This window comes from Taudactylus pleione, unplaced genomic scaffold (genome assembly GCF_031769625.1).
Source record: "Taudactylus pleione unplaced genomic scaffold, aTauple2 ptg000662l, whole genome shotgun sequence".
Classification (NCBI taxonomy): domain Eukaryota; kingdom Metazoa; phylum Chordata; class Amphibia; order Anura; family Myobatrachidae; genus Taudactylus; species Taudactylus pleione.
Window position 1 is genome coordinate 335,247 of NW_028285064.1, and position 14,346 is coordinate 349,592.

Sequence of the window (14,346 nt, forward strand, 5' to 3'; positions counted from 1 at the left end):
TGGTGTAGTGAGAAGCACTGAGGATTGGTATAGCAGTGAGGGAGGGTTGTGTAGTGAGAAGTACTGAGGATTGGTATAGTAGTGAGGGAGGGTGGTGTAGTGAAAAGTACTGAGGATTGGTATACAGTGAGAGAGGGTGGTGTAGAGACAAGCACTGAGGATTGGTATAGCAGTGAGGGAGGGTGGTGTAGAGAGAAGTGAGGGTGGATGTAGGGAGCACTGAGGATCTGAATAGCAGTAAGGGTGGCTGGGCGTGTAAAGTAGTGAGAGAAGGTGGGTGTATAGCGCAGTAAGGACAGGTGGAAGTAGGGAGGACAGATATAGAGAGCACTAAGGATCGGTGTAGGGAGTACTAAGGATCAGTATAGAGAGCACTGGGGATCGGTGTAGGGAGCAGTGAGGGAGGCTAGGTGTAGAAAGAAGGAAGGGTGGGTGTAGGGAGCACTAAGGATCGATATTGCAGTGACGAGAGGGTGGGTGTAAAGAGAAGGTGGGTGTAGGGAGCACTGAGGATCGGTGTAGGGATCAGTGGGGAGGGTGGGTGTAGACAGAAGTGAGGGTGGGTATAGGGAGCAGTAAAGATCGGTGTAAGGTACACTGAGGATTGGTGTAGGGAGCAATGAGGCTGTGTGCAGGAAGCAGTGATTGTGGGTGTAGGAAGCAGTTAGGATGGGTGTAGACTAGCACTAAGGATCGGTATAGCAGCAACGGGGGGGGGGGGTTGTAGAGCCGAGTAAGGGTACTGGGGAGCAGAGAGGAGGGGAATAGGGAGCAGCTGACTCTGAGTCCAGTGTGTGCTGAGTAGTACTACTAGACTAGACTAGTGGTGATGAAGATGAATAGAAGACACGTGGCTTGGTCCTCTCTCCGTTCTCTGCTGCTGCTGCTGCTGCTGCTCTGCCAGACCACGCCTCCTCGGGGGGCACTGCGCATGCGTGTGACGTCAGCCGCCCGCCCATTGATAAAAGCTCCGGGCAGTGCGGCTTCGGGGACAGTCAGCCGGTGAGTGAGTGGATCTGAACTTTGGCCAGAGACTGGATGGTTGGAACCGGTCATGGAGTCTGCGTGTTATGTCCAGTCACATCCCTATCAGACCAGCCTCCTGGCTGCCCCCAAGCCCGAACCCCCACGAGCTGGGCACCAGAGCCCCTGCAAGATCATCACAGACCCTCTGGGCGGCCGGAGCTACAGGAAGGGACGGCTGCTGGGAAAGGTGAGACCTCCAGACCCATATTGCCTGTATATACAAGAGGGGGCTCCCGGGCAAGATGAGACCCCGGGCCCCACACCCGTTATTATTTTAGCTGTGTATATACAGGAGGTGGCTGCTGGGCAAGGTGAGAGTCCCAGACTCTTGATTGTTACCTGTATATACAGGTGGGAGCTCCAGGGCAAGGTGAGACCCCCAGACTCTTTATTATATTACCTGTGTATACAAGAGCGGGTTGCTGGGCTAGGTGTGAGTCCCAGACCCTTTATTATGTTACCTGTATATACAGGAGGGGGCCTGATGTGTACGTGGAGGCCCCCAGACCCATTGTATTGCTCGTGTGTAGGTGTGTATCCTATTGAATCTACCTACTATGTTGGGCATAGGGATACCCCCAGTCATGTTACCTGCATGTGCATTCTAAATGGGGAAGGGGTGGGGGGGGGGGGGGGGCTGCTGTTGGACTAAAGGTTCACACCCCTGTGTGAATATTATGTTATCTATATAATGTATGTACAGTTTGGTGTGAGCTTAGTGCACCTGGGTAAAATGACAGCTATGGGTATTTTTACTATTTATCTATAAATCTATGGGGAGTTGGGCTGCCACATGCGATAGAGATATATATATATCTCATGACATTGGGGGCTGTTGTGTAAAGGAACACTGCCATAATGTATATCTAATGGTAGGGGCACTGCTGCTGCAGACCCTTGTGCATGGCACTGCTGTAAGTCATTGTAAAGTGTTCATAATCTGCCGCTGCAGAGCCCTTTCTTCTGTATGTCTTGATTGACAGCTGGATTCCTGTGTATTCTCTGCAGAGCCTGGGCTCTTGTTTGGCTCATCTCCTGGCTGTGGATTATTCTGGCAATTACTGATATTGTGCAGAGCTGTACAGCGTGATGGATAGTGTCAGAGCTTTATTAATGCTGTTGGTAGTCTGCCTCCTGTAGCAGTGAGTGTCCTGGGAACGAGCCAGGAATATCAATGTCTGCACTAATCCTCTGAACCCACCAGGCTTGTCCTTGGTCTCTGCAGTGTTTCCTATTGGCTGTACGTGGTTCTCCTTAGCCAGTGGCTTGTCTGTATAAGGGTAGTTACTTGGCAAGTGTGTGGATTTTAGTCTGTAGCTTTGTGGATGCCTTACACTAGTGATTTTAATTGCTTTGTTAATATTACATTAATGGCTGTACAGTTTGCATGCACAGGGCACAGATTCATCTAGTGTGTGTGTGTGTGTGTGTATAATTTTTTTTCACCCTCCATGCAGCCAGTATTTGTATACTGCAGAGCGACTTGCCCGCTTATTATTCTGCATCCATAGCTGGCATTTTTGGGGCCTGGTGGAAATTATGCAGCTGGTCAACAGGTGTTGCACTAGGTTACCAGCTATCTAACACCTCAGTGTCTGAGCTCAGCAGCGCATTTATTCTGCAGTAGGATACTTGGCTGAGAATGAGCTCACTGTGACTGGGTTGGAGTATCTGAGGGATTTGCGTGTATTTGTTAGTATGCAGCTGCCAGGCTCAGACACTGTTGGCATCCTCCACGTTACCCTGCTCTCAGCCTGCAGACACCTTCCCTGAGTCATGTCCTTTCCCTTTGTACCTGAACTTGGCCCTGCTTGTCGATGAGAGGTGAGCTACATTCCTGGATTCCTTATCATGCTCTAAAGTGAAACCTGCGAAATACCATATAAGTGCGGTGTTAAGATGGCTTTATGGTTATTCCATGATGTACGTACTCTGCTGGTAATTTCTGAGCAGGACCTAGCCTGCTGTCGGAGGAATCTGTGCTGCGATTATGGCCAGGGCCCTAAAAATTCCCCCATTTTCTGTCCCTTTGTTAGTCTGCGGTGTGCAGCCTCCTCTTCTGCAATGTCTGTGACGAATGCTGGATTGGGATCATTGAGGGAGACAGTCTCCTGTACTCTGCAGCTGTTTATGGTACTGGATGGCTGTTAATCTGTTGCCTTGGACAGCCAGCGGTCACACTGCAGATCTTGCGATATGAGGAAATGATTCAGTGTTTGTGTGGCTAGGGAATAGGCATTGTCTCCTATTACTACCAATAGTGACGGTGAGAGCTTTTCTATAAATAGTCTGTACAGTGGAAGCTCTCACTGCCTAAGTTATATTGGGATCAGCATTGATTATCAGCCACGGCAGGAAGGATCTGTATGGGGTGTTCTGGATGAGTCTGTTACATCCAAGGGTGTCCATCACACCGCCTGAGTCATCCTGTACCCCCCTGTCTGACTAATATGCCATTGTGGATTGCTCTATTAAACTTGACTATGCATTATGGGCAAATGGACTCTGCTAACTCTATGTATATTCCTTTTCAATGTATAATCATTTTTAAATGTTTGCATATTGACTAAAATTGCTCCTCATACAGCTTATATTGTTCCCCCAGCTGACAGGCACCCATCTGTCTGTGATGTATCACTCTGTATGGATATTGCTCCCTATAGAATATGGTGCCAACTTAACCCTTACATTCAGGGTTCAGTGTTTTTTGTTAAATAATAAGTGTACACATTTTGTCGATCACACATTGTTTTTCAGGGTGGATTTGCTCGATGCTATGAAATGACTGAAGTTTCCACGAATAAAAGCTATGCCGTGAAAGTTATCCCCCACAGCCGTGTCTCCAAACCTCACCAGCGGGAAAAGGTGGGTGACTCACCAGGGCTCCCAGGGTTTACAATAATGTGACCCCTGAACTCTAATCTGGCATTAGACCAACCAAGTTCATAGAACCAGTGACCGTCCTAAACCCAGCCCTGCTTGGCCATTCTAGGGTTAACATGTGCTTTTACAGTCTGCTGAATGACTGGAGACCTGTAACACTTAGTGTTTACATGGTAATAAAACTATACCAGATTTTGTGTTCAAAGTAATACGGTCACCTTTAAAGTAAACATCCGCTTCTCATGAAAGCTGTGCGATAGACGCCTGTGGTTAATAGGGCATACGTGTAGAAGTTATATTGTGTTCCATTATTTTTTTTCCACAGTAGGGCTGTTTGCATGATCCCACCACTGATGACAGGAAAACTGTCCCTGTAAATATCCTATAGGAGTTTGACCCCCCCCCCAAATAATAGATTGCTCGATCAGCCTATGACCTGGTGTGAATACTACCCAGGAAACAGCAGACTGGACTCAGTACAGGGTGGTCTGTAAACGGAAAATCTGTGTTAACGTTCCCTGCTTTCCTCTACAGATTGTAAATGAAATCGATCTTCACAGAGAGCTTCATCACAAGCATGTCGTAAAGTTCTCTCACCATTTCGAGGACTCTGAAAACATCTATATTTTTCTTGAACTATGCAGCCGCAAGGTGAGTCTCTGTTATGGTAATACCTCTTTCAGGTGTATTGTTGGAACCTGTAGAATAAGAGCTTCAGCACAAGAGGCTCTGCTATCACGCCACTGCCTGACTCTGATGCTAGAGAGCCCACCTTCCAGTACAAAGCAGCAGGCTTCCTGAGCGTAGTAAATCTGCCTCAGCATCTAGCTGCCTACTCTCACAATGACTGTACTTGGCGGCTTCACAAGATGCTGGGAATATTACCACCTCCAAGTTGATGCTTACAATGTGTGTAAACCGGCCGTGGGATGCTTTGGTGTAAGAGTAGTGCTGCAGGGAAAACTGCTGCACTTATTCCAATGCATCCTTATAGATAATACGGTTCACCAAGTGGTGGCAGCTTGTTCCCATATACCCCTTTGTAAAGTTCACAGCACCACACGACCTGCCCCCACTCCTGCAGAGAATATGTAATCTAACCTGTGTTCCGGGCAAATGACAACCAGCTGTGCAGTCTGTGAGGGCTCTTTGTAATATTTTTGTGTCTGAAAATAAGTTCCATCCCTTTCTGTAACACTGAATCTCTCCAGACTTCACATACAGACGTGTAGTGCACAAAGGCGCTCACTGTACAGCTTAGTTCATTGACATTCCCCTTCCCTGGTCCTGGCGGTCTCACAGATAAGGCCTCTATAAACTAGTATCTCAGTATAGGTTGAGTCTCCCATATCCAAAACGCTTGGGACCAGGGGTATTTTGGATAACTGAATATTCCGTATTTTGGAATATTTGCATACCATAATGAATTATCTTGGGAATGAGACCCCGAATATACACACAGAATGAATTTGTTATATAAACCTTATACACACAGCCTGCAGGTCATTTTATACAATATTTTCAATAATTTGTCGCTCAAGCAAAGTTTGTGTACAGAAATGAAATTAATTTGTTTCATATACACCTTATACACAGAGCCTGCAGGTAATTTTATACAATATTTTTAATAATTTGCGCCTTAGACAAAGTTTGTGTACATTGAACCCTCAAAAATCAAAGGTTTCATTATCTCATTCAGGCCAAAATTATTCCGTATTTCGGAATATTCTGTTTTTCGGAATATTTGGATATGGGAGACTCAACCTGTATATACAATTTTGGTTACATTGTGGGCTCTACTTGCTCTGTAACAGTTTCCAGTCTGTAACACTGTTATACTTTGATTGCACTGCAGTAGGCAGCCATGTTGGGAGGGAGGGGCTTCTCTAACACAGCAGACAGTGACAATTTCTCAGACTTGCTGTGCAAAAAAAGTCCTATATTGGATAAGTCTATAATTTGACCCATAAACTCATATCTACACTTTTTGGGGGCAGTTTGTTGGGTCTGTAAGCAAAATAACCAATTTTTGAGAAGTAGCTTTTTAAATATATTGTAATGTAATTCAGTAGTGACCTGTGACTGAACAGTAGATATATGGAATCTTACATTTACTGCAGCTTACCATGATTTTGACTATAATTAGCACAGATTGTTTGACTTTGGGGCTTGACATTAAGGGTGTGTTTCCCGTTTGCAGTCTCTCGCTCACATCTGGAAGGCGCGGCACACTCTCCTGGAACCTGAAGTCCGGTATTACCTGAAGCATATCATTTCTGGCCTCAAGTACTTGCACGTGCGAGGCATTCTTCACCGCGACCTCAAGCTAGGTATGTAAAGACTATCAGCCTTTGGGCCATACATGCTTATAAAGATACAAATCCTTAAATGCTTAATTTCATATCTTTATATCTGTAGGTAACTTTTTCATCAATGAAAACATGGAGTTGAAAGTTGGTGACTTTGGATTGGCAGCCAGACTAGAACCACTAGATCAAAGGAAGAAGTGAGTGGTGTGACCTTTCTTTGTGCATGTTATAAGAAATCTGTCTCTGGACCATGTACTTTACGGCTCTTGCAAGTCTGACCTGTCCTCTCTGAAGACTGAACCTACTTGTTCTGCCATCTAACTGGTCATTTTCTCTCATTATCCAGAACAATCTGCGGAACTCCGAATTATTTGGCCCCTGAGGTGCTCTACAGACACGGCCATGGTCCGGAATCTGACATCTGGTCCCTGGGATGTGTTATGTGAGTTTTGCTGCCTGTTTATCATATAACGCACTTCAAGCTGTTCATTTTAAAAGAAAGTTTTTGATCTGGAAAAAATAAATGTGGGTTCTGTGGCCAGGCCTGGGTGGAAATTAATCACCGCCTGCATCTTTTGTTTTTAATGTCACACAGGAAACCAATGACATTACTGTGCTAGTTATGCAACTCAGCCCTAGTTCCTGCATTAAGCCGTTTATTTTTATTTTGCATATATTGTCAACTGTTTGGGACCCATATTGCACCTGGAAAAATCCAGATCTTTGTCCCTGTGGCCCTTGGTGTAAAGATCCTTTAATGTCTGCACTTCATTCCAGTTAGTGAAGATGGCAAATCTCTCTGTAATAAATGGTCCTGTTGTCACAATCTCTTGTGGTTTCCTGACCTATTTCTTTGCATAGGTGTTAAGTGGATCATGTAACCTTATCTCAATCTATGTATACTGCTATACATCATCCATCTATGCCCCACTTCCCACCATCTGGTTTCCAAACTCTTCTAACTAAACAAAAATAGCATTGGTTTACCATGACCTCTTACAAGTGGTGACATGTTAAATTTCCCCATAATGTTCTGGTGCCAATGCATTAAATCCAGGGGCACTTTAAGAGGAGCGGCCCTGTGTGTGGTCTTCATCCGGGGTTCGTTCTCTCTCCCCTGACTCTGGCCACTAGTCTATGCATGCCCAGGTCACCGGGAAAATGGGGCGGCAGCCATTTTCCAGGCTACTTTATAGTGCAAACGTGAGACGCCCAAGAGGTAAGTATTAAAAAAATATGGGTGCAGGATGCATGGGGCGGGCCCCCTGGACGCAGGGGCCTGTGTCCCACAAACCCTGCACCCATTATAGATACTCCCACTGGTTTAGATCTACTTATAAATCCGGCCATACACTGCGAGTAGATGTTGGTAAGATGTGGTTAGATTGCCTTTGAAATTCTTCCCTTGAAATTTTCCATACGATGTGGTTAAATAGTGTATGATTGTTATGATCATACGATAAGATGCATAAGTGTATCATATTGTACAAATTAGATGGTAATCTTACGTTTTGCAGTAAGATCTGTGATCCAGCTAATAGACTGCGCGGACGCGCATCATAAACATACACATGATGTGCAAGATTAATCGTTACGATTGATCGAAATCGTACCATGTAAGGGCCGATTTATGCTTGGACTTTGTGCTGTTGCCTGTCATATGAATTAGTTTTTGGATGTGTCTTATGTATTTGCACATGGAAAATAAAGTGCGCTCTTTCTCCCGCAGGTACACGTTGCTGTGTGGCACCCCGCCGTTTGAGACTTCTGACTTAAAAGAAACCTACCGCTGTATTAAGCAGGTGAAATACACTCTGCCAGCCTGTCTCTCTTCTGCTGCTAAACAGCTCATAATGGGGATCCTGAAGCGCTGCCCCAGTGAGCGTCTAACATTGGACCAAATCTTGGAGCATGAGTTCTTCACCAAGGTGCATATACCCCTCCTGGGCTTCTGTTGGGTTAATTAATGCAGGGAAAGAATTTGGCTAACGCTCTCTATATTCTCTTTCAGAGTTACACTCCGGACAAGCTGCCCCCTAGTAGCTGTGTGATGGTCCCAGAGCTGCATCCACCAAATCCCGCCAAGAGCCTCTTCACCAAAGTTGCTAAGACTTTGTTTGGGAAAAGCAAATCCAAAGGTAGGTTGTCTTCACTTCCCCATGGGGTTATAAGTAGGTGCAGGGGGAGTCTTAAAAGTAGGAGGTCTGTGTGCAGCCACCGTCTGGGTCCCCCTCTCATCCTGACGGCGCGGTAGACTCTGAGCACAAGAAACGTAGTAGACTCTAGCACTGTGCCAGTCTACAGCGCAGATCTCTGGGGAAAATGGTGCAGCAGCCATTTTCCTGGTGACGTGCAGTGCTGCTGCCGCCGATGTGGTAAGTCTTGAAGAAATAGGTGTGGGCACTGCACACCCTGCAGCCATTATAGATACCCACTGTGTAGGTGACTGGTCAGTACAGTAAGTTTTGACTTCTGCCCTCCTGAGCTGTTAATCGAGTGGCCAGACTGATGCTAGAGATTTGGGGAAATGGTAAATATGGCTTAATTACTAGTGACCTTTCTGGTGCCTCACTGGAACACTTATGCAAGATCTTGTATGTTTGCATACAAGTCTGATTAAACCTGAGGCCATCTTGCATCCTGGGCTCCCAACATCCTGTTTTATCTCTAGTGAATTCCAGAAAATCCTTTTTTCTTTTGTATCTGAAACATCTGGTTCTCTTCCTTCAGCTAAGAAAGGACCCTCAGAGGAGAAGGAAGAAATCTCTAAGCTGGTGACTGGTCTGATGAAAACGTCAATCTGCCGACAGCTGAGCTATAAAACTGTGGATGGCAACGAGGTTGGTACCCTGGCATGTCTAAAATGAAACTGTCAACCGTGTTAAAGGGTCACTGCTGTTCGCTCTTGTCCTGGTCTTGTAGACTATGATAATCTAAAATGTCTTATGAATCCTTGTAGCATATTAGGGCCTAAAAACCTGAGACTGTTGACCAGTGATAATGTAGCTATCTGGCATCTTGGTTTTTGTTCTACACTTTTCAGTGTTTTTGGTTCTAGATTTTCCTAATGTGCCATTTTTACTATATATTCACAGGTGACCAATGAATTGACTTTTTCTTTTGTGCCTACAGGTTGCCCCAGTCGCTGGCCATGTCCTAAGTGGCACTTACAGCCCTGTAGAAACCCTGACGGAAGATGCTTCTGGGAAGTCTGTTTCTCAGTCAATCCGTGGGAGCCTGGTTAGCAGCGATGGTAAGAGACCTTGGCACTATTATATACAGCGTGTACACTGGCCGTTTAGAATATATGTAATAGCTGCTAATGCTGTTCCTGTCTCTGCAGCCTTTGAAGACTGCATTACTGCATCAGGCGTTATGGAAACTGCGCTCGAAGTCATCAAAGACTGCCTGTCCTCCATGCCGACAGGTAAAAGCTCCTACTGTTCCCTGCAGTGTGCACCACAACCCCCCTTGAGTCAATGGAGTTTACTGCCCAATACATTCCCGAACCAAATTTGCTGTGCTCCATAGCTAGGCAACCTGTGACTCTCCTGCTATTCTGGGATTTGTAGTTCTACAACAGCTGGTGAAGCAAACTGCCATAACAGAAATATGAACTGTGAATTTATGATTTTTTTTTTTTTGTTTCCTTTTCCCCAAGCTGAGGGGAAGCCGACCCCTCTCTCCAGACACGAGAACTTCGTATGGGTGAGCAAATGGGTGGATTACTCAAACAAGTATGGGTTTGGATACCAGCTGTCCAACCGCTGCATTGGAGTCCTCTTCAACAATGGCACACACATGGTGCTACCGGCAAGCCACAGGTCAGTAGAATAATCTGAAATCATAGTGAACTCACAATAGCCAAAAAAAGGACTAGCTACAGCTATTGATGCTCTTTATATATGTATAACAGATTATTCACTTTGTTCTTCCTTTCTCAGGAACGTCCATTACAATCTGACAAACAGCCGCCACTTTGTGTTCCCCGTTACAGCGGTGCCAGAGCAGCTCCAGGGCCAAATGAGCGTCCTGCAGTACTTCGCTACCTACATGGAGAAAAACCTCATGAAGGTGAGTAGAGCCGCCTCTGTGCACTTTGCGGAGCTGATGCCCTGTCAGGGACTGTTACCCCCAGCTAGCTGGCTCTTGTGTTTCTGATGACTGGCTGAGCACTGGCAGCAACATTTGACTGCTGCACACTTGCATTGCAAATATAGTAATGATTTTACATAGCTGTCACAGTAAGGCCGCATAGATGCAAATCTGTTCATGTGACCTCTTCCAGCTGCTCTGTGTAATATCCAGTAACTTCTGCAAATGTTAATCTAGTATACTGGGAGTGACACTGACTGATCTCAACATCAGGAGTCAGGTTGCTGCTGCCAGTTGCATCACTCCAATTTTGCATACATTCTGTAATGTCTGGGTGAGACTGCCATAAGCCGTACATACTCCCTAATTCTGATGAAGCACAAGGAAGGGTATCGGGAGAGTCCTGACATGCTGCATGGAGTCTCTGGGTGTGGTGAGAGCAGTTGCTTGTATTCCTGCTACTTGGTGACCAGTTTCTAGTGCTCATTGTCAGGAATGCTGCACAACCAGGGCATGAGACTTCGGAAGTTGGTGGAAAGAAATTGTGGCTACTTGGGAAAGTGTACTAAACTCTTCCCCTGTAATACAACACTCTGCATAGTGGCTGAACTCTGCGCTGGTGACTAAAACCTATTCTTGTGCCCACAGGGAGGGGATCTTCCATGTCATGATGAGGGGAGCCAGCCCCTTCTGCTGCTCCTGCAGTGGGTGAAAACAGAACATGCCCTGCTGATGCTCTTCAATAATGGAACCCTCCAGGTAAGATGCTTCTGTTTTGGTTATAATGGCTAATTTATTATTAATAATCATAATAATAATATTTATTTTATTATGTTGATTTTATTATGTTTATTTATTTTTATTTATTATTTTTCTTCTTCTCCAGGTGAATTTTTACAATGATCACACTAAGCTCATTCTCAGCAAACCTCAGGATGTCTACCTGGTCACTTACATTAACCGGGACCGTAACTCCCAGACGTTCCTGCTCGATTCCTTGCGGCAAAGCGGCTGCAGCTCTGATATGTTCCACCGCTTGAAATATACTCTGAAACTCCTCCAGCAGAAGGCAGAGTCTTAAACCTCATCCCTGCAATGCATCCTATATGTTTGAGCTGCTGGTGACTGACAAGGGGGCACTTTACCACCTATGGGGTTCCTCAGCTGACTACACATTTCTTCTGCTGATACAGTATGGCAGTGATCTGCGTTCTTGTCGGTTTATCTGGATAATTATAATGGAATTATTCTCTAAGGAGAGGCCTAAGCCTTGCTAAGGGTCCTTCACTCCTATAATACAATCCAATGGCTCATCTGAGTTTTTTGGTGCTTGAAAACCTGAAGCTACAAATTGTAGCAGAACACTTTAGCCTACCATCACCTACTAGTTAACTGTATCTTCACGTGTCACACGTAAGGTGCTTCTTACCACTATCTGGGTTATGGGATGTGCACCCTGGGACAGCTGCCCAGCTCGTCCTTCAAGCTTTGACTGTTCTGTGCCTGGCACGTTCCAAAAAGGAATCTCAATCCACTGAAGTTGATAAAGACTCATTAATAGGTTTAAGCCGATCATTGGTATGAGGCAGCTCGGTGGCAGGATTAATCCCATCGTCCTAAACTTCAGTTGAGCTATTAAAGTGCTGCCTCTAACTTCTATGTAGGTCTTATGGTCACTGCGACTGTTTAACGTGAGCCCCCCTCCCCCCATTCATCAGAGCCAGTGTCAGTTACACAATAGAACCAGCTGCCGGGGGTTGCCCCTTTGAAACATTCCAAAGTTTATTAGGTGAAACCTTCCCAGCAGCTGCTCCTGTGTGATCGGTAGGAAACTCCCCTCTGGCTTTGTGCAATGTTTTGCTGTACGTGTCTTCAATAAGGACGTTGCCCGTGAAATTCACATCCGCAAAACAAATAACTGCTCTTGGAGCTTATTCATGAGATTATATGTGAACATCATATACAGTAGTAGGCTTGTCTGGTTCTCCATCTGAAGTTAATGTCCTGCACTGTGGAGGTAGTTTAACAATGACTAGTCATGATTAGTCGGGTACGTCTCCTTATGGCTTTCCACCTGCGCTGGTACACAGAATCGGGACATGAGGCTTTAACTAGACTTCATTCTCCTCAAACACCTGTATCCGTCCTATATTAGTTTCCCCACCCACTGTCGCACTGTTACTACCAAAGGTATACTTTATTTTGGTGGTTGCTGTTCTAGGCAATCTCCATATTTTTGTTGCGTGTTCTCACCAAAAATTTAACACAAGCTTTGATTTAATGTATCTGACATTCTTTACCAAAGACCATTCAGAGATGAAGGTTGGACTTCGCATCATTGTATACCATTATAAATGGTGCTGGAATCCTAATGGCACTTTAAGTTGTTACACCCCACAATCACCCCCCCCCCCCTCCCCCCATATGTTTTTCTAAACGCTACATATTGAGGGGTCTGACTCCTCTCTAGCTGCCAATGTTGGCAGATGTCTCGCTCTCCAACTTGCGCTGAAATGTCTGCAGGTTTCAGGTGGTCCATTTTCATGGTACTGGCCCCACTAGGTTTCTGTGGGGGCCAATAATAAAGCTGTTGTGTTTAATTTCATTGTCTAATTGGAACATTTATTTATGTTTTATTTATAAAGTTGTATTTATTTTAAAAATTATTTTTTTTTTTTTCCTTAAATCACATTGAACAGGGAAAGTGAAGAAACTTGTTTTATACAAAAACAACAAATAAATAATTTTGGTTTGACAAATGCATTTTCTGCGTGTTCATTATTATTTATATAGTGCACACATTCCGCAACGCTTCACAGTGAATATTTGCCCATTCACATCAGTCCCTGCCCCAGTGGAACTTACAATCTATGTTCCCTATCACACACTAGGGTTAATTTTTTTGTTGGGAGCCAGTTGGCCTACCAGTATATTTTTGGAGTGTGGGAGGAAACCCACGCAAGCACAGGGAGAATATACAAACTCTGCACAGTTAAGACGTGGTGGGAATTGAACCCACAACTTCAGTGCTGTGAGGCAGTAATGCTAACCATTACACCGTCTGTTCTTTAAATATCAGTAACACTTTACATTGAAAACCATGAATGTGCTTGTACCAAACACCTGACTCTCTAAACTTGTATTTAACCACTTACCTGGCTAATATATTTAATAAAAATATAATATATATATATTTTTTTTTTTATTGAATTGGTCAAGAACAACACCATTTTATTAAATATATAAAAAAAAATATTTTTGTTTTTATGTTCTTGACACCTAGCACAATATATTAGATATTGATGTTCTCGATCAGGATATTGTGACTTTGCATTTTCTTGGCGGCTGTTCAGAGAAGCCGGGTATACACTGAAGGGCTGCTATATTTAAATTTCCCCAGTGACTGCTCCTCTCTGCAGACGCCAGTTAGGGGGTCCTGTTGTGCTGCCCGATCAGCAGTGTGGCAGACACTGGCGGAGGGTTTACTGATGTAGCGGGACCAGCATGTTACTCTGCCATTGGTGGCGGCTGGAAGATTATCTTCCGGCAGCCGCCCAGGGTGCGTTTCTGACTGGCTGCATTGTTTGACAATGTCGGGTAACTTGCAGCCTGGTGTTTGCAAATGACGCAGCCATGCCAGGCAACTGGCTAAGGACACTGCAGCAAGGATAAGGTGGACCCCTTTTCCTTAAACCAGTGTTTGTCAAACATGAATGGTGCATATTATCCAGATCCTCTAGCTGGAGCACAGGTGTGCATTTGACTATCACAATAGATTGGTACTAATTATTCCTGAGGATACCTTTAAACACTCAAGGCACACATCCACTAGACAGGCAAGACTGCACAATTACAACATTGTAATCGTGCAGTTGTTTTCTCGTTCAGTGAAGGCACATCAATCATCTGCAAACATGTTGAACATGACTATCGTCAGGTTGTACAACATATTTGTACGATGATTGATGTCTAAACGACCATGGAAACCAAGTTTGAGAAATACTCCCATTAAACTATCAGGATTTTTTGGCTG

At 44.8% G+C, this 14,346-nt stretch overlaps 1 protein-coding gene across 1 annotated transcript; it reads left to right on the top strand.

The window, feature by feature from the left end:
* The first annotated feature begins 976 nt into the window (after positions 1–976).
* PLK3 (polo like kinase 3) lies at positions 977–13,076 on the top strand. Its single transcript, XM_088455590.1, has 15 exons — positions 977–1,213; positions 3,784–3,891; positions 4,444–4,560; positions 6,110–6,239; positions 6,328–6,415; positions 6,565–6,660; positions 7,948–8,146; positions 8,230–8,356; positions 8,949–9,058; positions 9,351–9,471; positions 9,562–9,645; positions 9,880–10,042; positions 10,163–10,292; positions 10,962–11,072; positions 11,200–13,076. Exons 1-15 carry the CDS (start codon positions 1,055–1,057, stop codon positions 11,392–11,394), a joined length of 1,938 nt encoding a protein of 645 aa, XP_088311716.1. The 5' UTR covers positions 977–1,054; the 3' UTR covers positions 11,395–13,076.
* Positions 13,077–14,346: the final 1,270 nt, after the last annotated feature.